The following is a 22,222-nucleotide window of genomic DNA, read 5'->3' on the forward strand; positions in this document are numbered from 1 at the left end:
CAGAGCACTTTGTTCGGAGCGGCCTGTGGCCCTGTTCTCGGTCAGTAGGATCAGTGATCAGTGGGCTCATACCGTAATCGTTCCATGGGTCTTGTGGTGTGTGCATCGCACAGGCCTGCAAGTGCGGCAGCGGGTACCCCCATACAGAGTCATCTGCACGCAGCTCAGGCCACTGGCCGCTCGCCGGCCGTTGGTGGCCGTTGACAGCGTTGCAAACCCTGGTTATTCCGGCACGCGTCGTTGGTGGCCTTCCCTCCCAGCGCCAGTGCCCCGCTCGGCCTCCCCCGCACACAAGACCCGGGTTCATGCTGTCTGCCCTCGTGGTCGGTTAGTTGTGACGACGTTTTTCTGGGCGGAACGGCCAACCCCGTTGGACCGTTGGGCCGTTGCGGTGTGTGTGTCTGGAAAGAAGGAAAACACAACACACAAAATCGAATCATGCGATATCTGCATATCTCAACCTCACCACTCCTTCCTAGCCAAACACCATACCCCTCTCGCCCACACTCCCACGTCCAGCACAGCTGTGCAACGCTTCCCGCCACTGACGCAGATCAAGCGCTTGACAGGTGAGCACGCGGCCTTGACTTGTGGCTTGCGCTGGACATTACAAAAGGCGGGCTGCCAGGCTGGGGGAGGTGACTCGCGTTCGGCGGGGCATTGCGCCGGTAGAATTGGGTTGGTGTCAACAAGGTTCGGGATGATGAAGCAAAAAGGCGCCACGGCGCCTTCTGGCCATGGGGGAACCTTTTGGGCCATTCAGTCGGCGGGCTCGACGACGCCGGACGGCTCTACGAACGGCACATTCCGCTCAAGTGCAATGACGAGCGGCGTCGCGGACCCAGTCTCAAGCTCTCAAGGCCGCTAGCGCAAAAGAAAGCTGCTGGCCAGCAATGTGCCCTTTTGTGTCACCCCCACACCCTTCCTTTTCGTCGTCCCTCATATCCCATTTTTCCACAGCTCTCACCACCACCACCAACCTGTTGTCCAGTCCAACACCCACCCCACACCCCCAACCCCCAATGTCCCCATGAGAGCATCAACACTGACACACTCCACTCCCCTCGCCCGCCATGTCCACCCCACATGACCTCTCGCCTCTACATCTCTCCAAACAACTCCCTGCCCTCCCTCCGATCGGCCCTCTGCCCCCACCACGGCCATATTTGTTATTGTCCGCAAATTCGACCACCACTGCTACCGCACCCACCACGGCCCCCGATGAACCCCCGGTGTACAACCAACCCAGCCTTGACGCGGCCCTCGTGAGCTCCGTCTCGTTTGCCGACTCTGCCTTTGGCAACGGCAGCGACGACGACAGCGACAGCGAGGACAGCGAGGACGAGGTAGCCGCCCTGGGCGCCATGGCCGACCACCGGCCAACATGGAGGAGGGGCAACTCAATACGAGCAGCCGCCCCGCCGCCGCGTGAGCCCAAGGCTCAACAGGACGAAGACGGCTTTGTCCCCTATCGACCGCCATACATCTCCACCACCTCGGCCCTGTCGTTGTCGCCACCAGTGCAGCCGTCGGGCGCACAGGGTATTGGTCTCGCTCCCATGTCCGTGCAGCAACTACAACCTCCGCAGGAAAAGCGACGGACATTCTTCTTCAGTGGGTGGTTCTTTGGGCGTCGAAAGAACAAGCAAAAATTGTCGTCTGCCTCGACTCCCACACTCGTGCGTCCACTGGGGGCACAGAGCACGGCGTCCTTTGGCGGCGGTGCCCACCACCAACAATATAGCTATGGGACGTACGGTGGTGCCGATCCCTTTGCGCCTGCAGGCCTGCAATACGCAACGCCCTACGGCCAGTTTGGAGGGCCAGACATCAACAACACAAATGCGCCTGCGGTCGGGCATCCATTTGAGAAGCGGGCTTCGACTGTCAAACCCTCCCCATCCGTCTTGACTGGTCTCATGGCACCCAAGATGCTCTTCTCGCCGCTCGCAAGAACCCTTCGCAGCACGCCCAGTGGCAGCAACCTGCCATACGCAAGCACCCCAAACCTGACAGCTCATCCAGTCCACAACCCCCACACCGACCCCCTCCCCTTTCTCGCTTCGGAGCCCGACTTTGCTCACGAGCCGGGCCGCGCGCCGTACCCTCGTGTCGGCGGCAACAGATCGTGGGCGACGTTTCCAGCCAACGCTTCCGGACAGTGGACAGCGACACTCGCTCAGCACTCGGCGATTTCGCTCCACTCGGAAGGTTCAAAGTCTCGGCTGGCGGTGACTACCGTGTGCGACGCCCTCACATTCCCCCGGCCGCGACTGAACGCGCACGACATTACGCCGCCAGAAAGTCCCAACGCACCCGAGACAGAGGAGGAGGAGGACAGCGAGGCCCCCTTCTCCGAGGCAATCGCCCGGGGCGAGGCTCGGGATGCGGAGCGCGAGCAATGGGCAGAGGTGACGCGCAGGTCTCGCAGTGCGTCGTTGCGCCGCTTGTCAGACTCGGCGCCCTCGACGCCTGCGACACGGCTTGGCCGTCTCAGCGCACCTGGAACATCCCACTCGGCACGAAACAATCCGGTCAGCGAAAAACCAAGCCACCAGCGCAGCAACTCGGCGTCTGGCTCGCTCAAGTCGTTTTTCAACCACCGCAATGGCGCGTCGTACCGGGGCGCTCGCATGACCATGTCACATGAAGACCTGCACAACCGAGTCAACAGTGAACGGGCTGAAAGGCCAGAACTGCCCGAGCGCTCCGACAGCTTGCGAACGGCGTCATCCAGGACAAACTCGACCCGCAGGGGTATCTTTGGCAGCAGGCGCATCCAGCAGCAAAACCAGAGCCACCCCAGTCTCCCGAAGAGTACCTCGAACCCCAACCTTGCCATGTCAGACGGTGGACGGACTCCTCGCCGCTCCCAGTCGGTACGCTACACCGATACCGTCAGCAACCCGGACCTTCTTTCGACTGTTGGCATGCCCGGCTCGCCCGCTCGCCGCCACCGCAATGGCCCGCCTCGCTCACTGCAGTTCCGTCCCCCCAACAGTGCCCACGTCCGCAGTGGCAGCACCGGTGTCGTGGTTGTAGGCGCCAGCACGGCGCGCACTCGCGTACCGCGGGCTGTGGACTTTGCCGAGCCCGTCCGGCGCCCACCATCGCCATCCCCCCCACCGCATTTGCCCACTCCGGAACGCGCTTCGCCGTTCACGTTCAGCTCGGACGAGATTGGTGTCGCGCTAACCACTGTGGGCAACGAGGCGGCATCGCCACCACCTCAGGTGGTCCCACAACGTATCCCCATGGACACGCCGCCAGGGGCTCTGCCAAAGGAACCCCCAAGCTCGGCCCATGCCAGATACTTGCTGGCTCGCCAGCGCCGTCGTTCGGTCACCCTGCGCGCGTTCCAGTCCCCTCCCATGTCGCCCACTGGTTCTACAAAGAACGCTACCATCTATCCTCAATCTGCATCCTCATCAGTCTTTGCATTATCCCCCACATTCCAGACCCGCTTCGACTATGAGCGGCCCGAGTACCCCACGCCTCGCCGACAAGCCTCTGCCTCTGCCACTGCCATCGTCGACTACCCCGTTGCCAGCGCCGCCGCCGGCGAGCCCGCGCCACCTCCACTCCCTAAAACCTCATTCTTTGCACGTGCTCGCGCCACGTCGCCCGACCTCAAACACTCCAAAACGGCGGGCAACGCGTTGCCGACGCGCACCAGCACCCTCGGACCTCGTCCCAAGGCCAAGGCTGCCGCGAGTACTGTGCGCCCCCGTGCCAACTCTGCTGCTGGCTCGTTGGGCTCGGTCTCGCCAGCCTCGCCACTAGACCTGAGCAAGTTTGCGATGCCACCAGTCACGCCGCCCAGCTCGAGGACGGTGGTGCAAAAGGACAAGGCACTGCCCTCGCTGCCCTTGACGGCGCCGGCACGTATCCCACCCCCCCGCGCTCCTCCATCAGGACCGGTGCCACCAACGCCTCCGTACCCTCCACTGTCGCGTTCTGGATCGACCAGCACTCTTGGGGAGTCACAGGCACCGACGCCAACGACACTCCACCGCCAGTCCGCCTCTGTCTCAGCTTTTGGCGCCATGTCACCGCTCGCGGTCTTTGCTGCCACGTACCCACTTGCTGTAGAGCCTTCGACTCCCAACAATGACTCTGAGGTCATGGATTCGGTGTCTGGCGAGCCAGCTGCTGGTGGTGGTGGTGTCGTTCCTGGAGCTCCGGCCCCAGCTCGTATCCAAACTCCCCCGCCGCCCAACATGCCCACCATCATGGACGAGTCGCCCACTCCAGTCCGACAGATGACTGTTTCTGTGCTTGCACCGCATACAGCTTCACCCACCAGTCCCATCCCTGCCTCGACTACAAGCCCCGCTGCGTTGCTCGCGTTTAGCAGCAACCAGCGCCAGCGTATTGCCTCGCAGTCGCGTCAGCCCATTCCGTCGCCAGTGTTCAGCCCATCCGCCGCCAGTCGTCACAGGAGCATTCCCAGCGTGTCGGCCGTCATCGCCACACCAGACAGCTTCCGAGCTCCCGATGGCCGTGGCACACCAGACAGCCCGCTTCGCACTAGGGACAACAGCGACATGGACCTCAGCGGTCTGGCAGACCTGAGCGCAAGGACAGACGCAACGTCGGCTGCTGTGGCGGATACCTCGGGTGTTCTTGGCAGGAGCAGGTCTGGCAGCGGCACCCCGGACAGCATCGCGCGGTTTGCCATTCCCCCTCGCGCTATCGGCACACCGTCCGACGGACAGAGCTTCCGCAGTGCCCGTAGCCACCGTAGCTTCCCCGAGCTTCGTCCCGCATCGGCTGCCTCTGAAGACTCGGCCTACACCAGCGCGACTGCCACGACGGCCGAGCACTGGGCAACGCCGTCTGCTACCCCTCGAGCTGCAGAGCAGGCGACGCTCCACGACAGCGACAGCGACATGGACGACAGCTCTTCTGATGCCACCCTCCCGGACCTGTTCCCCGTTTCGTCAACGTCGGCGCTCTCGCACTACACCGACGCGCTCGAGGGCTCGGACTGGGAAGAACCGTCGCCTGCTGCGCCGACGGTGCCGCGGCTGGACATCCCCATCCATCTCCAGCACGTCGACGAGGCCGAGGAAGACACTGTTGATTCCGATTCGCGCCGCCAGACCATTGTGGCGCTACCAAACCAGGGGATCATGGAGTCGCTCTCCGTCACGGCGACGCCGCGTGCCAACCGCAACCTCGACCCCGACACTGAGAACACCCTGCATGCATTTGACCACCGCCGTTCCTTTGAGCGGCGCAGGTCTCACAACTCGGCCATGTCCAGTGGGTCCGAGGGCTCGCTCCGTCCCAGCATGGACGAAAACTTCCGTGGCCTCTTCTACCGTACCCCGCAAGTCGCGTCGCCTGTCACCGAGCCCCCGGCCGAGAACGCACAGCGTCCACTCATGTTCTCGCGCCCAGTCATGCCCACCGAGCCCATTGGACTGGGCTATTCCCTCGAGGCCGATAGCCCACAAGACGCCACACGCAGCGACGGGACGTTTGAGATCCGTACACCTGTCATCAGCTCGGAGCGCGTGCCCCTCCCGTTCCCCCGCAGCTCGGCGGACGCTGTTGGCACGTCAACGATGCCTGCCGCCCTGCACCCACAGGGTCTCGGTGTGTCTGGCCTCGGCGCGGCGTTTGACAACCGGATCGATATGGGCGGCCAGTCGGACTCATCCACGCCTGCACGCCACGACTCGTGGATTACCGACTGTGAGTGATCCAACCAACCAACCAACCAACCCCCTACCCCACAACCATGCATGCATGTATGCATGCGTTCATTTTGTATGCATGGATCGCTGACCATAATCCACAGCATACCAGCGCCTGGCTGCAGCCACGTCCTTGCGAAGTGCCACACCGGCCGGCAGGCGGTCTCACCGAAAACCCCGACCGCTGAGTGATGAGCAGCCTCAGTCATTCAGTCCGACCACTTTCGGAGTTTCCACCGACCGCTTCGAGTCGCTCTCCACCGGCCAGTCGACACCGAGGACACCCATACAGGTTGACTCGTCTGGCACTTCCTCTGCAGGCGTACTTACTCCCAACCCCGACGTCGTCATCCGCTTCCCGTCGCCCCCTACCCACACCAGCGGCCGCATCTAACTGGAACAAAAAAAGTTGGAATCGGTGACCAACCCACCTCCACTTGCCACCTCCATCCATTGCGTCATGGACCAGACCACACACCAGTCGGCGTTCGGACAGCTTGTCACCGGTCCGCCCGGTGCTGGCAAGACGACCTACTGTCATGGCATGTCCCAGTTCCTCACCGCGCTCGGGCGCCCCGTCGCGATCATTAACCTCGACCCGGCCGTTCCCAACCCACCATACCCATGTGCGCTGTCCATCACCGACCTCATCACCCTCGACCAGGTGCAGGAGGAGTATGGCCTGGGCCCCAACGGTGCCATGCTGTACTGTATCGAGTACCTCGAGGCCAACTTTGACTGGCTCGTCGAGGGTCTCGACAGCGTCCTCGAAGCCCAGGGCGGCAACGGCTATGTCATCTTTGACACGCCCGGCCAGGCCGAGCTGTGGACCAACCACGACAGCTTGAAGCGCATCTTCCAGCGCCTCGGCAAGCTCGACTACAGGCTCGCAGCCGTGCACCTGACGGACGCGCACTCCATCTCCGATGCGTCCAAGTACATCTCGGCGGTGCTCCTCGCCCTCCGCGCCATGCTCCAGCTCGAGCTGCCCCACATCAATATCCTGAGCAAGATTGACACGATCGGCGGCATGGGCGAGCTGCCCTTCAACCTCGACTACTACACCGAAGTGCAGGACTTGGGATACCTCTTGCAGACGCTCAACGACGAGCCGCGCGCCAAGAAATTCCGCAAGCTCAACGCAGCCATGTGCGAGCTCATCGAGGAGTTTAGTCTGGTCGGGTTCGAGACCTTGGCCGTGGAGGTGAGTCGCACATCTGTTTTGGGTTCGCCATGAATCCGGTAAGCTGACAGAGACACCCCAGGACAAGGCATCCATGATGAAGATTGTGCGCCTCGTCGACAAGGTCACGGGATACATCTTCATGCCGTCCGGGTCCGGCACCAACGAGGAGAACCTGCACGCGCTCTTCTCTTCAGCGTCGGGCCTCATGCCCGGCGACCCGTATCCGGACGTCCTGGATGTGCAGGAGCGCTGGGCCGACCGGCGCGAGGAGTACGACAAGAAGCAGGACGAGGACTGGGAGCGCGAGTGGGCCATGCGCAAGCAGGCCGAGGCGATGACCAAGGCCGCCGAGGGCCGTGCTGGCGGAGCTGACGGTGTGGCGCCAGCTGGAGGAGATGGGATGGAGGGACTGGAGCGTACCCCCGCGGGTACGAGTGCATGAGTGTGGAGAGGGGAGGAGAGGAGAACCTGACTGCCCCACCCTTACATCGGATGTCCTGCCACTCATATAATATTTGCATACACTGTTGTACCAGCATGCCATTACCATTGCAACTACCGATCCATCGAGAGCGAGCATGACCCGGAAGTCCAGGCTCAAGCCAAACAGTTGACTGTGACCGCCCTGCATACCACTTGGGGGGCTACGACCGGTCTGTGTCACGTGACCCGCCACGTGCCAATCACGCGAACACCATCAGTGTACTCGGGCCTCCACCATCCAAGTCGACCTCAGTTGCCATGTCTGTGTTCTCATCGTTCACCACATCGCTGACCACCTCCCACTTCCCATCTCGCCCGGCCCTCCTCGTCCGACTTGGATCTGAGGGCGTCTCACTAGTCCAGCTCGCGAGCTGCTCTTATACCCTCCCGAGCCCTCCACCACACCGCCCAACCTGCCGCGCCCACGCTCAAACGAGACGACGACCGGCCCTGGACGCGCCGGCGACGGCGTGCCGGGCCTGGCGCGCGACGCCGAGGGCGACCCAGCAGACAGCATCACCCTCGGGCAGCTGCGTGCCCAGACAGCTGCCATGGCCAAGCAAAAAGTGAGCTGCAGTGCGGGTCGCCTCGTCCCGTATCACGGCTGACGATGACCCAGACCCAGCTGTTCGCCTTCCGCTACGATGACACGGACACGATCATGAACGAGCTCGACGAGTTCTACCCATACATCGAGATTGGACACGTTGCGCAGAACGCATCGCGCTTTGCGGGCTCGTTTGACGGCGGTGGGTATCGAAGGCCTAGTGGTCCGGAACTGACCCAGCAGAATGGACGTCGGCGAGCTTGGCCAAGCGCCGCGCATATGTCGAGACGCAGCTCGAGTACATCGAGAGTCCTGTGAACGAGACGCGACGTGCCGCGCAGGGCAGGTTGCTCTATCTTCTCCAAGGTGGGGTTTGACGCCGGTGCCGCAACACTGACCCGCCAGGCTCCTTTGCCGAGACCACGTCTCCTGAAATGCAGCTGCACTGGATTATTGAGAATGCCAAGCTGATGCGCAGCGTCGACGGCGTGTCGACGCTCGTGTATGGGCTGCGCGATGCAGCAAGGCGATACGATGCCGCCGAGTGAGCTAGACCCTCCATCTCCAAGCTGACGGCAGTGTGCCCGACAAGCAGCCTGCCATGCGCGAGCGCTCGGGCTCGTCCAACCTCGTCCCCGTCGACCCGTACGATGTCCAGTCTGCCGAACTCATGGACGTGCTGGCCATGCTCTACTTTATGGTCGAGGTGTTCAAGGACGACGAGACGTTTGGTGACGAGCTCAGTGGGTGGCCTCGTTACAGGTTGTTAGACTGCTAACGATCAGTGGCCATGGATCCGCCTCTCCCCCTCATGCTCGTCGGCATGGTCGCCGGTCTAAAGGACCGTATGGTGCCAAAGGGATACCCGGTGAAAAAGGTGTTGCTCCTCCTATGGAAGACTCTCCTCGCCTGTCTGGGTGGAATGCGTGAGGCTGCTAAAGCCAAGGCTCTGTCTCGCGAGCTGACCGGCTTGGGACCGGAGAAGAAGGGTAGGTTGTGCCATCCTCAAAGAGTGTTAACCGTCTGCAGACTTCACAAAGGCCTCTCCCATGGATATTGCCACCTGGCGTCGTGACACATCGACCAAGTACCCCACGTTTGCCCCACCCCCATCCGTCGCCGACGGCGTGCCCATTGCGACCGAGACACTTGCTGAGAGTATCCGCCCACTTCCCGCGAGGCCAAACTACCACTCGACTGAGATACCCGAGAGCTCGTCGTCGTCGCTTGGTATGGGCTCCATGCCCCAGCCTGGTACACCCGCGCCGACACCTCCTCAGTCGCCTCAGCAAAAGCCCAAGAAGCTCCAGTTTCAGACCGACCCCACTCGCCCTTTCGTCTTCCCCTACTCGCAAACCACTCAGGGGCCTCCGGCATCGCTTGTCCCATACGCTATTGCCGAGGCAGACAAGCTGTACCACTCGCACGTCTTTGTCTCGCTGGGTCTGTACCAGCTGTGGCAGGCACGTGAGGACTGCATGCGCGAAGAGCGTGGACTGGGCCAGTCAGGCCTCATTGGATTCTCCAATCTGCATCTTGACGACGATGAGGACGAGGCCGCCGAGGAGGCGCTCCGTCGAGACTGGCAATACGAGGATGAGGAGCGACTTGCGCACGAGAAGGGCGACAAGGAGGGTGTCAAGCTCGCCCATGAGAAGCGTGCTGCCGCTCGGAGACTCTATCGCGTCGAGGTCATTTATGTGAGTTGAGCAAACCGTCATCTCAGCTGACGTATAGCGCTCGATGTTGCCAATGATGCAGAACACGGTCATCGTCCTGCTCAAGCTCCTCTTGGCGACTGTCACGGGCACTGCAAACCAGGCCCACTTGGCCCAGCCTTTGGGTTCGCCAACGCAGGATATGCCTCGTGAGTGGCTCCTTTCATGTTTGCGCTGACGAGGTAGCTATCCAGGACAACCCCCCGCCGACCAAGGAGGAGATTGACATTGCTCGCCACCGTGAGATTACGTCCAAGGCCGTGTCAGCCATCATTCTGCTCCTCCTCAAGTGGTTCAAGGCGTCTCGTACGTGCCCTGTTTATGCTCCTTAACTTACCTCACAGACGTTCTAAAATTCCACCACCTCACGTCCCTGCTGTTGGATTCCAACTGTCTTGTGCTTGTGCTCAAGATCTTTGGCCTCCAGGAGATCTCGGCCATGGTGCAGACCAAGAACGAGATGCCCGACTGCAGCTTCTTCCGCTACATCCACCTCCATGCCAGCAAGGGCGGACCCCGTCCCGAGGATGAGATGCTGAATAACAACCAGCCACAGCAGCCAACGATGGGCAAAGAGGATGGCGAAGAGGTCGAGCTGATCAACGAATACTCGTGGCGCAACTTCTTCTCAGCCATCAACCTGGTCAAGATCCTCCAAAAGATCACAAAGCACCGTACCCACCGCATCCTCCTCATGTGCCAGTACAAGAGCTCTGCCATCCTCAAGCGCGTGCTCCGTGTCAACCAGCCGATGCTTCAGTTGCAGGTGCTCAAGCTCGTCAAGAGCCAGATGCCGTACTGCGGGCGCAAGTGGCGGTCGAGTGAGTGCCACACTGCGGTCTTTCGAAACTGACAAACCAGCCAACATGAAGATCATTACGAGCATTTACCTCAACTGCCGTCCTGAATTGAGAAACGACTGGCTCGTTGGCGTTGAGGCTGACCTCGAGGCCGAGGACGCAATGGTCGGCAAGCCGCAGGAACTCGCCCTGCGTGCACTTATCGGTTTCTATAACAAGCGACACTATGCCGCACACCTCGTGCCGACGATGCTGGAAGAGACCCAACATCGCCGAACTGAATCAGGCAACGTTGCCGTGTTCGACGAGGGCCCGGCCGGCTTTGCAAACTCGCGCCGCCGTTCACGCATCTCGTCCATCTCGTCCGAGTCCGACCTGTTCCCTCTCTCTCGCGCCGAGCAGCTGCCGTACAACCCAGACGGCATGATCGAGTTCTGGATGCACGAGTACGAGGACGTGCTCCGCGAAGTCTTTGGTGACGGCACGCGTCCCGAGCAGGACGAAGACGAAGACTGGGACGGAGACGAGGACGTTCGCCCGATCACTGCGCCTGGTCCTGCAGAGCGCGACGACGCAGCGTGGACCCGCCTCGGGGAGCTCATGCGTGCACGTGGCGGCCCCGACGATGACACTATCAGCGACATCAGCGACTCCGAGTCGGTCGTCACTGTAGGTGAGCTCGGCGAGGACTCGCGTCTAGACGCCGAAGAGGAGGGTCGCAGCATGTTTGCGGCCATGCGCCAGCGCCGCAAATCGCAAGGCGAGAACACTTGGGAGGTGAGTTTTATGGAAGTCCGGATATGAAACTGACAACAGCACATGTCCCCTACCACACTCAAGCTACTGCCGCGTTCACCATCGGACCGCCGCCGCTCCAGCTCTGGTGGATCGCCACTTCGCCCTGTCATGGGTCTTGGGCCCCTGTCCGAGGGCCTCGGTGACGTGTTTGAGGACGACAGCGAGCTCCCCGGACCCATGCCTATCAACCCTGAGACGAGGGACGAGATGGAACGGGACTATGGCGCCGTGGACGAAGTGGAGTATGCTTATGGCGGTGAGTCAAATCTCGTATCGAACACAATTGCGCTTCGCTGACAGGCGGTCACTAGAATGAGTGTTGTTATTGTTGAGCTCGCTTGGCGTCGGCTGGATGTCCTTGTCGCGGGGATCTCAATGTCCAAGCGGCAACACATTGGCACGCACGAAAGGAGATTAGAAACGAGGCGGCGGTAGCCAGCAGATCTGGATCTACATGGCTTCCTCCTCTATGAAGCGTGACGAGGAGAGGGGTTGGGGAATATTAGATGATGGGCCAATGGCAGAGGACGTATCGGTCGCACGGCCGCCGGTCGACATGTTAAATTCGAAAATATTGGAAACACGGCCAGTGTCATGGGGGTTCGTGGAGGTATGCCCGTTATCAAACCGGGGTTCCAATGCCGCGCATGGACCAGGTTGGTGACGTTGCGCAATAAGAGTGCAGTCAGTCAATGAACGGCATGTGGCGTCTGGAGGGAATCTTATAGTGACAGAGCGCAGTCAACTAACAAGTTGGTGATTGGTGGTGGCGAGCATGGCTGAGATGGCGGATCTTCCCGCGAGGTTTTGGGTCGGCGGACCACAGCAAAGGCGCATTCCTCAACTGCCATTTTCCCATACCGGAGGACATCAAACAAACACGAGATCTCTTTTCACAAGATCGGATCTGGGACGGCGGTACCGAGCGGACCTGTCGTGCACGCCGGATGGAATAGAGGAGGACAATAGACAAAAGGCGGCATACATGGGGATACAGGGTATGGAAGCAAGATCGCCATTGCGACCACGCGGGGTGCTGTGACAGTGTGGCACTTGCAAGGCCGGCCCTGGTGGTAGATGTGACTTGGGATGCAGTCCCGACTGCGCACTGCGTATGTCATTGATAGTGAGGTATAAGGATGGACTTGACTACTTAGCCCTTGTCGCGGTAGTAAGATGAGTATCGGGGTTGCAATCCAACACATAGTGTATCAGTGCCCAGCCCCAAATGGGTGTACCCCAAAGCTACCACAGCGATACGCATGCAGCCGCCGTATCCTTTGACAGACACGTTATTTATGAAACATGCCCACTGCATCAATTACATGTGCCTTTCCCGTGTCTTTGCATGCACGATACAGAGAACGTTACGACGTCCATGTTGGCACGCCACGATCTTTCTCATTGAGCCACTGTACTACATAATTCTCTCAAGAAACAGCGAGCGCACACGCACCGCCCACGCACACTTGCCCATTTTCATGTCGCACTACACCTCGCTTGGGGCATGTTAACACGCCGCCGCCAGCGGCAAGTGGCACACACACTCACTTGCCACCAAACTTTAGTCAACAGCCGCGTCAAAAGTCACCAGAAATGCCAAGACGCCCCGCGCTAACTAACAGCTTGCCTCGGCTGGAGCACTTGTCTATCTGCTGCGTTCTAACTCTCCCGCTAGAGCCTGATTGCCGTACGCACGAAACGGGCCGAGATGGATCCTCCTGATCGGCTAGCAAAAGTACATAGCCTAAGTGTTGCTGCCACATTGACAACCTCGGGACACCGGTCAATAAGGGTGCCACTAGTGTACGGTTAGCCAAGGACGTTTACTCGGCTACAACGGAGACTTACGTATGGCTGCTGACTGATGCATGATCTGTTTTCGGTGCAGATATCCACCAGTGGTCCACGTATAGCCACCGCACCGGTACGGCCCGGCACAGCTTTGTCCCTCGTCCTCAAAATGGCTCCACAATGATCCACAGTGAGGCTGCTCGGTTCTGGTTACGAGCGTGACAACCTGCTCCATCGGGTCCCAGTTCCAGCGCCTCAAGCCGACGATGAGGAACGCAACTTTGTTCAAGCGACAAACGACAACCGCGCGCATATCACGACACGCGGCATGCCAAGTGGCTCTGCTCGCGTACGCACTCTTCCCAGTTGAGCCGTTAGTTGATGACCGGCAGCCGACCTGGCCAACCATTCCGGCCTGTCACGGATCACGAATGGACAGGTGGAGCTTGGAGCCATTAGCCGTCTCCAACCGGTACGCGCTCACGGATGGACTGATCGACGGATCTCATCTCACCACCCGCGGATCCCGGAGCCAACGGAGATTTTTGAAACGATGTGTGTGTGGCAGATCATCATGAGATCCACACCAACACGTCTGTGGATCGCCACTTTCGACGATCGTTTATCCGTTGAGCAGTCCGATACAGTCACTAGGAGACAGCTCGGTCCCCTAGCGTTGTACCGATGTCTGCAAGCGAGCTGCAGCCCCCCCGGCGGTTCACTCGGTAACTTCGGCAGAAGGATCCGTTCGCGGCGTTCTGGCGCGTCTGATCACAGGCCATGTGCGTGCCCGTGCTCATGTGCAGAGAGAGGACTAGTCTGGCACAGTAGGGGGGTCATGTGCAGCAGATTGTGCCCAACGGTTGCCGATTGTGAAGCGATAGCAGAGTCCAAGCTAGTGACCAAATCCACGGGCGTGCACCGAAAGGCCTCCTTTGCGACGAACACGAAACCAAGGGGGGAGCGGGGGGCATCATTCGGAAGCGAGAGACGAGGGCACCCAGTTCGAATGGGGCAAGTAACGGAGAACGGTTTCGATGCGCTGGACACAAGGGGGGGAAGGGCAACAAGGGATGGGCGGTTGCACCGCGCCAAGGATGCGCTACCCACATATGCCAATGCAAGCACGTCAGTGGCGCCAGCGAACAGTGCGCACTGATTGCCCTGCTGAAACGCTGACACAGGATGCCGAGCTGAACGAACACGGCTGCCAAGCGAGAGTGGAGCAGCACTTGACCCCTACTGGCTGCGGTGGTTTGCTGGGTCTCGTCCACTGGCCGTCTCGTATTGACAGTCTGCAGGGCTGCAGGGACGAGAACAATGCAGACTTGTACTCGATGTTGATCCTACCCTGCAGCGTGGCTGAGTGACAGAGGGTGGACGTCACAGGCCACAGGAAGGACTGTCACACGCTCACCCACTTACCCCGCTAGCTTGGCCTTTCAGTTGCACGAGGAATGAGGAGGTGGGAGGGGAGATCAGACTGATCGGTGTGTGGCGGTCAGGTTTGGCTCTGCATGCCTGGAACGCTCGGTCTTGGAGCTAGCGTATGAGTTGGTCTCGGAGGTATGCTGGAACACAAATTGCAGCGCAACGCTCCATCACAGCACACTGGGCGCGCACTGGCCCACGGGGTCGGTACGATTGCCTTAGTGTGGTTTTTAAATGACCGCCACGGTGATCCGTGGATCAGTGGCGGACGCGGATGCTCGGGGTGGACGGGACAGGCGGTCGGGTTCCGTCCGTCGGTCGACGTAGCCAGCCGACGGCTGCGACATGTGGCGCTACACTGTGCGGCGTTGAGTGCGGACTGCGTGGACTGCGCGGACTGCGTGGACGGGATAATGGGGCGGAGGAGGACCTCACCATGCGAGATGTGGGTGGGGGGACATGCACTGTTGTCTGCACCGGCTTTCGCACTCGATTTCAGCCTTCTCCAATTCGGAAGCTGGAGCCCAATGGGAAGGATCGCGCTGAGCTTTTAAAAGCACACTCGAGGGAAGCTGCCAAGCGACCTCGTGAGCTTCCATTTTAGCTCCTGACCCTGCCACCCAACACCGGAACCCAGGATCGTACACGGCGGTTTGATCTGCAGCGCGGTCCGAGAATCGTGTGCCACGTTCGTCACGTTGACCGCCACGGCTCAGCGACAAATGAGAAGGGCTTCTTGTCCTCTTCGGACGCAAGTTGGACGCCCAACCGGAACACACGGCCATTCGCCACCCCCTCGGCGCAGGTCCATCATCCTCGCTCCCCTCCTGATGAAGGAGGTGCTGTCCTGACAGCGGAATAAATATTCTGCAGCAATGGTTCCTTCCAAGCATCCCATCTCTCCCAATGTGCGCACTTGGGAGGACGGAACTAGGACACAGTGGGTGGGGGACGCAGCATGCGCAGTTCAGCGAGCAAGGCGCAATGCTATATCCTAGACCGTCATCCCGGTCCTGAGGCTTTCAGCACGGACACACACAAACGAAAAGAACCCGCGTCGACGACGTCCACCCGTCCACTCGTCCACTCACGTCCGTCCACTCTTACAATCGTCCTTTGCCCAAAAAAATGTGGCCCTCTAGCGCTTGAGGTCCGCATGCCACTGACGAGTGCGGCGCAACCTCGGTTCCGGATCCCTATATTCACATATTTTTTGTCCCTATGCGCAGCGGCCATTTCGCCGGGTTTGTCATGGATGAGGCTGACGCTGCTGCTCTCTTTCTTCTTGAAAGCAAGCATGCGAGGTACCCCGTGAGGCAAGCCAGATCCCATGCACTGTGATGAGTGTCCTGGGAGGCCTCGGAAGTGGCTCCCTTTTCCTGACATGGTCCGTATGAGTGGAAAGACAAAAGGAAAAGTAAAAGCAAAATATTCGGGAAAATGGCTATTCCCTATGTCTCAGCGCAGGCAAAGCGACCTGTTTCCGCGATGTGATGTGACACCGGCAAAGTGGATGCTGGGTAAGACCACAGACGACACTGCCGGCCGACCAAGCCGGCGCCATCGGCCTGCGGCGCTGTACACCATGCGGACGGTGTTGGGCTTGGCTTGTGCGATGTGATGTGCGGCCGCGGGCCCCGGTCGGCTAGTGGTGGCGCGAACCGGGGGGTTGGAGACATGTTGACGCCTTCGGATCGATAACAGGGGAGGGGGGGGGGGGGGGGGGGGGGGGCACGAACCGGCAAACGGACATGAACGCGAGCGAGGGCCGTGCAGCGTATGGGCGCACGCTGATTTTGTACAAAGCAACACCGTCCGGCCGTCCACAGACGGCGTCTGCTGTCCATGCGGGGAATTGTTCGCTGAGACGTATCGCGGAATGCCGCAGACTGCCAAGTTCACCTTGCGCAGTTTGCGGCAAAAGGTGCCCACTCGCACCATGGGGCCATGGAGAAACAAGGAATGTCAGCATGCCTCTGCGTTTGCGGTCCCCCTGCAGCTGCTGGCTGGGTCCGTATTTGCGAAGAAGCGGGTGCCACGAAGACAAGGTGGTGCTGTACCTGCTCCAACAAACGCAAGGCCCTCGCCACAGCGGCCATGAGCTCCAACTCTGCCTTACTCACTCACGTGAACGCCCCGTGCTACTCGGGCAGATCATCTCTTCGGACGTGGGCACATTCAACTTCGGGCAAGCCTGTGTGGCAGTGGCAGCCGGCGCCGGGGCTGGACGCCCTGTGTGCCCCCGGATGTGGGACGGTATAAAGTTCAGCCTGGGCGGTGGGGTTTAGGCATTAGCTTTTGGACCTGGGGGCAGGCATAGGAAACGCCTCTCTCCAGCGGTGTGTGGCTGATCTCATGGCTGACTGTGTGCCTTCCTCCCGCTCATCCGGAAACAACAGACGCCACCGAAGACGGGGCAGAGCTGGGAGCTGTGGCCGTTCCAGCACTGCGCAGCTTTGGAGCGCGCGTGGTGTGTGAAGAGCATGTTGTCTAAGGCACCAGCAGCACAAAAGGCCACCATCGGAAAGCAGGTGACCGCCGGGGTGGCATGCTTCGGTGGTGGCTTGGTGGCTTGGGGGGGGGGGGGGGGGGTTGGGGGGTGGACACCAAACAGAGGAGCTCTGCGAGTACGACTGCCAGGATATGCCTTGCAGCATGTTCGGATTTGTGGTATGCGGCGGGGTTCCCACCCCAGAACTAGTTGCGGAGGCTGAGCTGCACCCCGGTGGCGCTGTGTCCATGTGGGTGACTGTGTGAGTCAGATTATGCATCTGGCGTGGGGCGTTACGTGCACATTGCTGAACAGGCTCTAGACAGCTCGCGGTGGAGTCCCACCTGTGCGAGGGTGGCCATGGTCAAGGGCGCTTGGGATGTAGCGGATTCGGGGGGTGGAGACAGGAAGCTCTCTATGCCTGGATGCAAAAGGTGACAGACCAGACGCCAGACGGCTGTGGAGCCAAGCATTCAGGCCATACGGGCAGCTCCCGTTATTCGCTGCCTGTTCTGTCAGGAGGGTTAGAATATCATCATTAATCAAATTGGCTCGTCCTTTGGTCGGTTACCCAGGAAGCACCCACTGGTGCATACCTCGCAGGCCCATTTGACTGTAGGGATCACTCAAAGGGCGTTTGCCGCCACGGGGCAGCTCCACTCCGGGGCAGGCTGGAAGGGTGGGCAAAAAGGGCACAGCCAGGGTCGTCCCCGAAGCCCATGCCAGCGTGGGTGGGGGTGGTAGTCACCAGCGCGTCATTCACGGTGGATGGTCGTTTTCTGCCCGCCTGGCCCCAACGGTTCCACGCTATGAACAGAGTGCGACGCGATGCGGGCTTTTTCTAGGGAGAACTTCTTTTGAGGGCTGGCGCGCGGCTGGCCAGACTAGCAAAGGACTGTCCAGACGTCCAGATCTGTGGACAGCCACATCGGTCGTCTGCTGCGCCTCACCTAGCAGCAGAATAGGCAGACGCCTTCCACACCTGGGTCAGGAGCTAACGGGAGCCCAGATCTCAGCTCTGCGCGTCCCTCAGACCACAACGACTGCCAACCCTGGTATCTGAATCTGGAACAGCGTACGTATTGACTGGTGGCACGTCTGTCGCGTCGTGGGTTATGGTCAAGGTGGAGGAAGTGGGCATCGTCATTGGGCACCGGTTGTCCCCACCCCGCAGCGGGCAATCCGCAAGCCGCGGCGTGTGCCGACTGGTCTTGTCCATCCCGTCCATCGGTGAGTGGCACAGCGCAAGTATGTACACCATCACCATCTGGAGTAAATAGACACAGGGATCCCCCCGTTTCATGGAGTATGGAGAGTTGCAGCCATGACGAAGCACCCTACTGTATTATGTGTGAGAGCCATGTCCTCGTAGACCTCGTGATCATAAAACGCGGACCGTGCGGATTGTGAAAACCCCAACTCGCCTTCTGTTCATGGCTCAATGGTCTGTCTGATGGTAGCCCAACTTGAATACACCGTGCCCTTGTGTTGCAGGGGGGGACTGGCAAAGCCGGGTTGTCGTTGGGTTGATCATCCCAATTGCACCAGGTCAAAACGGGACGCCACATTGAGATCGCTGAGTTGGCGTGGGTCCTTCACATGCCACCGTCGGGGAGAGCATAACGGACATGCCACCGATCCACCGACACGAGCGGGTTTTGGCAATAGTTAAATTGGCGAGCGGGACGGTGGTGCCGGCTGTAGGCCGTTCATAGAGACGATTGCCACGGAAATCGCACAGCTGCCATCGCCCGTCCATTATCCGTCCGTCCGTTTGGGTGATTGATGCCGAGGCTAAACATACATTTTGGTGTCGCAAGGAACGAGGATCTGACGAGGGCAGAGAAGACGAGGCCAAGTTCGCTACCGTCTTGGGCCGCACGGAACACGTAGCACCTGCACTGACGATCCATTCTCGTTGATCTGAAAGAACTCCAGCAAACCTTTGTGGGGGGCACAGCTCTGAGACAGCTGTGGTATGCGTCATTTTGCAGAGTAGCCACGAGGGACCACACACACACCCCCACTCCAATTGGCCTACGCGTCCCATGTACCGGTAAAGGGCATCCCAAGACGTTGCGGCAAGTGGTTGATGGTTGGCATGACTTGGCGAGCGGTAATGTGAGCGGTGAGTACCCACCTCCGCTGTGGCCACTGTGGCTAACGTCGTGGCTCTCGTGGTGGCTGACCGGCGGTGTCTGCCACCGGTTTGTTCCACCGCGCCAACGACGAGGCGCAGCTCCCTTCGAGGCCAGCCAGTTGGACAGCTTGTGCATTGTTTTTTCTTGTGCGGCCGTTGACGCCGGGCCCCGGTGTACGTGTCATGGGCGCTGTGGAGAGGGCTGCAAGCCATCATACGGTGCAAAAATGGGTATGGCTCTCTCCAATGTGGCTGATCATATAACCCGCGCTAGTGGCATTGTGCAACGGTGCAACGTTTCAGAGACATTTAGAAGTACCGGACAAGGACAGTGAGCACACACGCCAAGGGGGGAGGGGGGGGAGAGGGTCCTCGGCCGCCTCTAGCGGGCCCTGGGCCGTGTCAATCGTCAGAGGAGGCGCGGTGTGAGGCTCCTCGCCACCAGATCTATGCGGATGTTCGGATTTTGGGAATCCCTGTCACCACGCCTCAAATGTGTTGTGGCCAACTGACTGCACAGAGTAGAAGCACAAGGCGTCCAACGAGGCAGTCACCGCTGCTCTCTCTCTTGGAAATACTGCTCCCGATCGAGGGTGGGGGCAAGGCACTGGACAAGACATTTGCGCGCAGTGTGAGGAGATGTGGTGAGCGACGGCGTGAGGCTGCCGGCCCGCGACGCCACATACTGCAACCCACCCCGTGGCCAGTGGAGCCCGGGGGATTCGTTTCCTGGCTCCTGTGCTGGCCTGGCCCCCCCGTTCAGCGTCGAGCGCGACAAACGGGCGCTGGTAGGACCCGGGTCCTTGTCCTTGGCTCACCGCGCACAGTTTGAGACAGTGCTTGCTTGGCATGCCTTTTGCAAGGTATGCCGCAGCGGATCATTAGATCTTCGGCCGTGATGTGCGGATTTGGGCCTTTGCATTTGCGTCCCGCTCCAGCAAAGCAATACCATACCTCTGGCAGGTGGCACTTGCCGCCCCGTCGTCCGGCGTCCGGCGTCCGGCGTCCGCAAACCGCCCACCCGCGGCCTGCTGAGGCCGAGTGAAGAGTTTGCATTCAAAACTCGGCGTCTGCAACTGTGAGTTGCAGACGCCGAGTTTTGAGTGTCAGTAAACAAAACAATATGGGTGCTGGCAGTGGCGGCGGGGCCGGCCGAAGCGCGGTTGAGATGAACGAGGGAGACGAAAGTGGAGCTGCAGGGTCATTGCGGTGCTGTCCGGCGGGGTGCAGGAGAGGGGATCTGTGAGTATTCTGACACGGAAACTCTGTAAAGGCGCAGAGGTCACCGAACGTCAAGGCACTCTTGAGGCTGGCAATGGCCGCAGTTTTCGGGTCTTGTTATGTTTTCCCGTTAGCAAGAAAAAAAAGAGGACAGTGTTCGATGACGTGGTGAGCTTTGAGACAGGACGCGTGCAACCATAAGGTTTTCCAGCCAAAGCGTTGCTGTTCGCACGACTGCGGGGGGTCGTATGTGGATGCAGCTGACGAAAACAGCCCCGAGCGGCGACGGCGCCGCCTGGTCCGCGCCACGAAAGTTGAATGATCTGCGTGGTGAGTCGCTGCGCGGCTCGGAGTCGGCCGTCATGAGCCCTGGCCCGTTCTGTTTTCTGGTCGGCCGTGGCGGGGTTCACAATGAGGTACTGGAGGGGGAAGATCTGACCTGCGCATGGGATCAAGTGACAAAGAAAAAAAAAAGCGATCCACACGCTGGCACCGGAGGCAAGATGCTAGCTGACACAGGGACAACGATTCCTGCAGGTATGGACCATGATGTATCAAGCACCCTGGCAGAGTACGGAGCGCACCGAAGTTGTCAGCTTTCAGTGCTGGCCTTTTATTGCCCATCAATCTGAAAGCAGCAGAGGGAGGACATACGACGACAAAATAGGCTACAGGTGACAAAAGGCCTGCGACCACGCGCGTAATTAGAACCACTACATGTGGTCCATGTGGTTAAACGTCAAGATGGGTTTCTCCACACTCCATGTTCTTTGATTAGTTCGGCTTTGGCCGCGTGTGTCGTTTGACAGAGTTTAGGCGTTCCTTCTTTGTCGGCACTGGCAGTCCATGGGCTGGGATTACGCGCGCGTCGGCATATCCATAACTGGGCATTGGGTGGTGCCGTCAAAAATGTCGTCGTACGGTTGGTGAGTCATGTCCCTGGATGGGTATATGATGTCTGCCCTGACGCATGTCTTGCCTGTCCTTCGTCTCGCGAGCAGTTGGTTGCTCCCGCAAGCCAGGAGCCGGCACCTTGTTGCTCAAGAGTTGGGCCCGAGATGAGCCATCTGGCCCTCAACCCCACCCACCTTCGCCACTCCCGCCAGGCTTTCTGCCCGGGGGGTAATACCCTACCTCGCTTGGACCCCCCCTTCGGCTCCTATCCGTGACAAAAGAGCAGCAAAACGCTCTCTACCCGCCCGCGCGCTAGACTCTCGGAGCTTCTGCAAACACATGCTTCGGCTATGGGCGGGTGAACGACGTTGGGACTTGCTTGGGTGATCTATGACGCCCGTTGGGCTTGGCCCGGTACGGCTGTTATTGCACACGCAGAGTCGGTGTCGTTTTGGGTGCGGAGGTTGCAAGCGAGACGCGACAGCCCAACCGCCATATTTGCGCAGCCGCTGCATTTGAGCATTTGCCTCGTTAGTGTCGATGGGCAGAGCGGACGCCCAAAAAAAAACAAACCGAAAAAAGGTGCGTTTAACCTCGGCCGCAATGGCACGGCCGTGCAGGTCTCTCTGCCTCGCAGCTGGCCAGCTTGAGCTGGCGTCCGCCCGTCCATCTGCCCCCACCGCGCAAACTGGGCGGACGGCAAGGGTCTGCAGAAAAAAGAAAGAAAAAAAAAAGAGTGCGACGTCTTGCATGACATGTTGCGCGTGTGCGCGTGCGCAGCCTGCAGCCAGCGAGAGAGCCAGAGAGCCAGAGAGCCAGAGAGCGAGACACAAAAGGGTCCTGCACAGAGAGAGAGAGTCAGAGTCAGGCGAGCAGTCAGGGCCCACCCATGAGGGGAGCTTTCGGGGCGCGGATAAGCACCTGCATGATGGCAATTCCTGACCCACCTGAACAGCCTGCAGGTGCGGTGGGAGGAGGGGGGAGAGGGGGGGTCCGGTGGGGGGGGGGTTCTCT

The 22,222-nt window shown here is 60.1% G+C and overlaps 3 protein-coding genes across 3 annotated transcripts; all 3 read left to right on the forward strand.

Annotated features, from left to right (window-relative positions):
- Positions 1-1,073: 1,073 nt before the first annotated feature.
- EHS24_008304 (uncharacterized protein) lies at positions 1,074-6,099 on the forward strand (the record flags this gene model as incomplete). Its single annotated transcript, XM_028623622.1, has 2 exons — positions 1,074-5,703; positions 5,810-6,099. 2 exons carry the CDS (start codon positions 1,074-1,076, stop codon positions 6,097-6,099), a joined length of 4,920 nt encoding a protein of 1,639 aa, XP_028475596.1.
- Positions 6,100-6,165: 66 nt separating this feature from the next.
- Positions 6,166-7,333, forward strand: EHS24_008305 (uncharacterized protein; the record flags this gene model as incomplete). Its single annotated transcript, XM_028623623.1, has 2 exons — positions 6,166-6,909; positions 6,971-7,333. 2 exons carry the CDS (start codon positions 6,166-6,168, stop codon positions 7,331-7,333), a joined length of 1,107 nt encoding a protein of 368 aa, XP_028475597.1.
- A 592-nt stretch (positions 7,334-7,925) lies between these two features.
- Positions 7,926-11,553, forward strand: FAR11 (Factor arrest protein 11; the record flags this gene model as incomplete). Its single annotated transcript, XM_028623624.1, has 13 exons — positions 7,926-7,940; positions 7,994-8,123; positions 8,165-8,287; positions 8,327-8,465; positions 8,501-8,664; positions 8,707-8,910; positions 8,951-9,621; positions 9,683-9,788; positions 9,826-9,945; positions 9,984-10,460; positions 10,501-11,216; positions 11,256-11,493; positions 11,549-11,553. 13 exons carry the CDS (start codon positions 7,926-7,928, stop codon positions 11,551-11,553), a joined length of 3,108 nt encoding a protein of 1,035 aa, XP_028475598.1.
- Positions 11,554-22,222: the final 10,669 nt, after the last annotated feature.

This window comes from Apiotrichum porosum (genome assembly GCF_003942205.1).
Source record: "Apiotrichum porosum strain DSM 27194 chromosome Unknown scaffold_7, whole genome shotgun sequence".
NCBI lineage: Eukaryota > Fungi > Basidiomycota > Tremellomycetes > Trichosporonales > Trichosporonaceae > Apiotrichum > Apiotrichum porosum.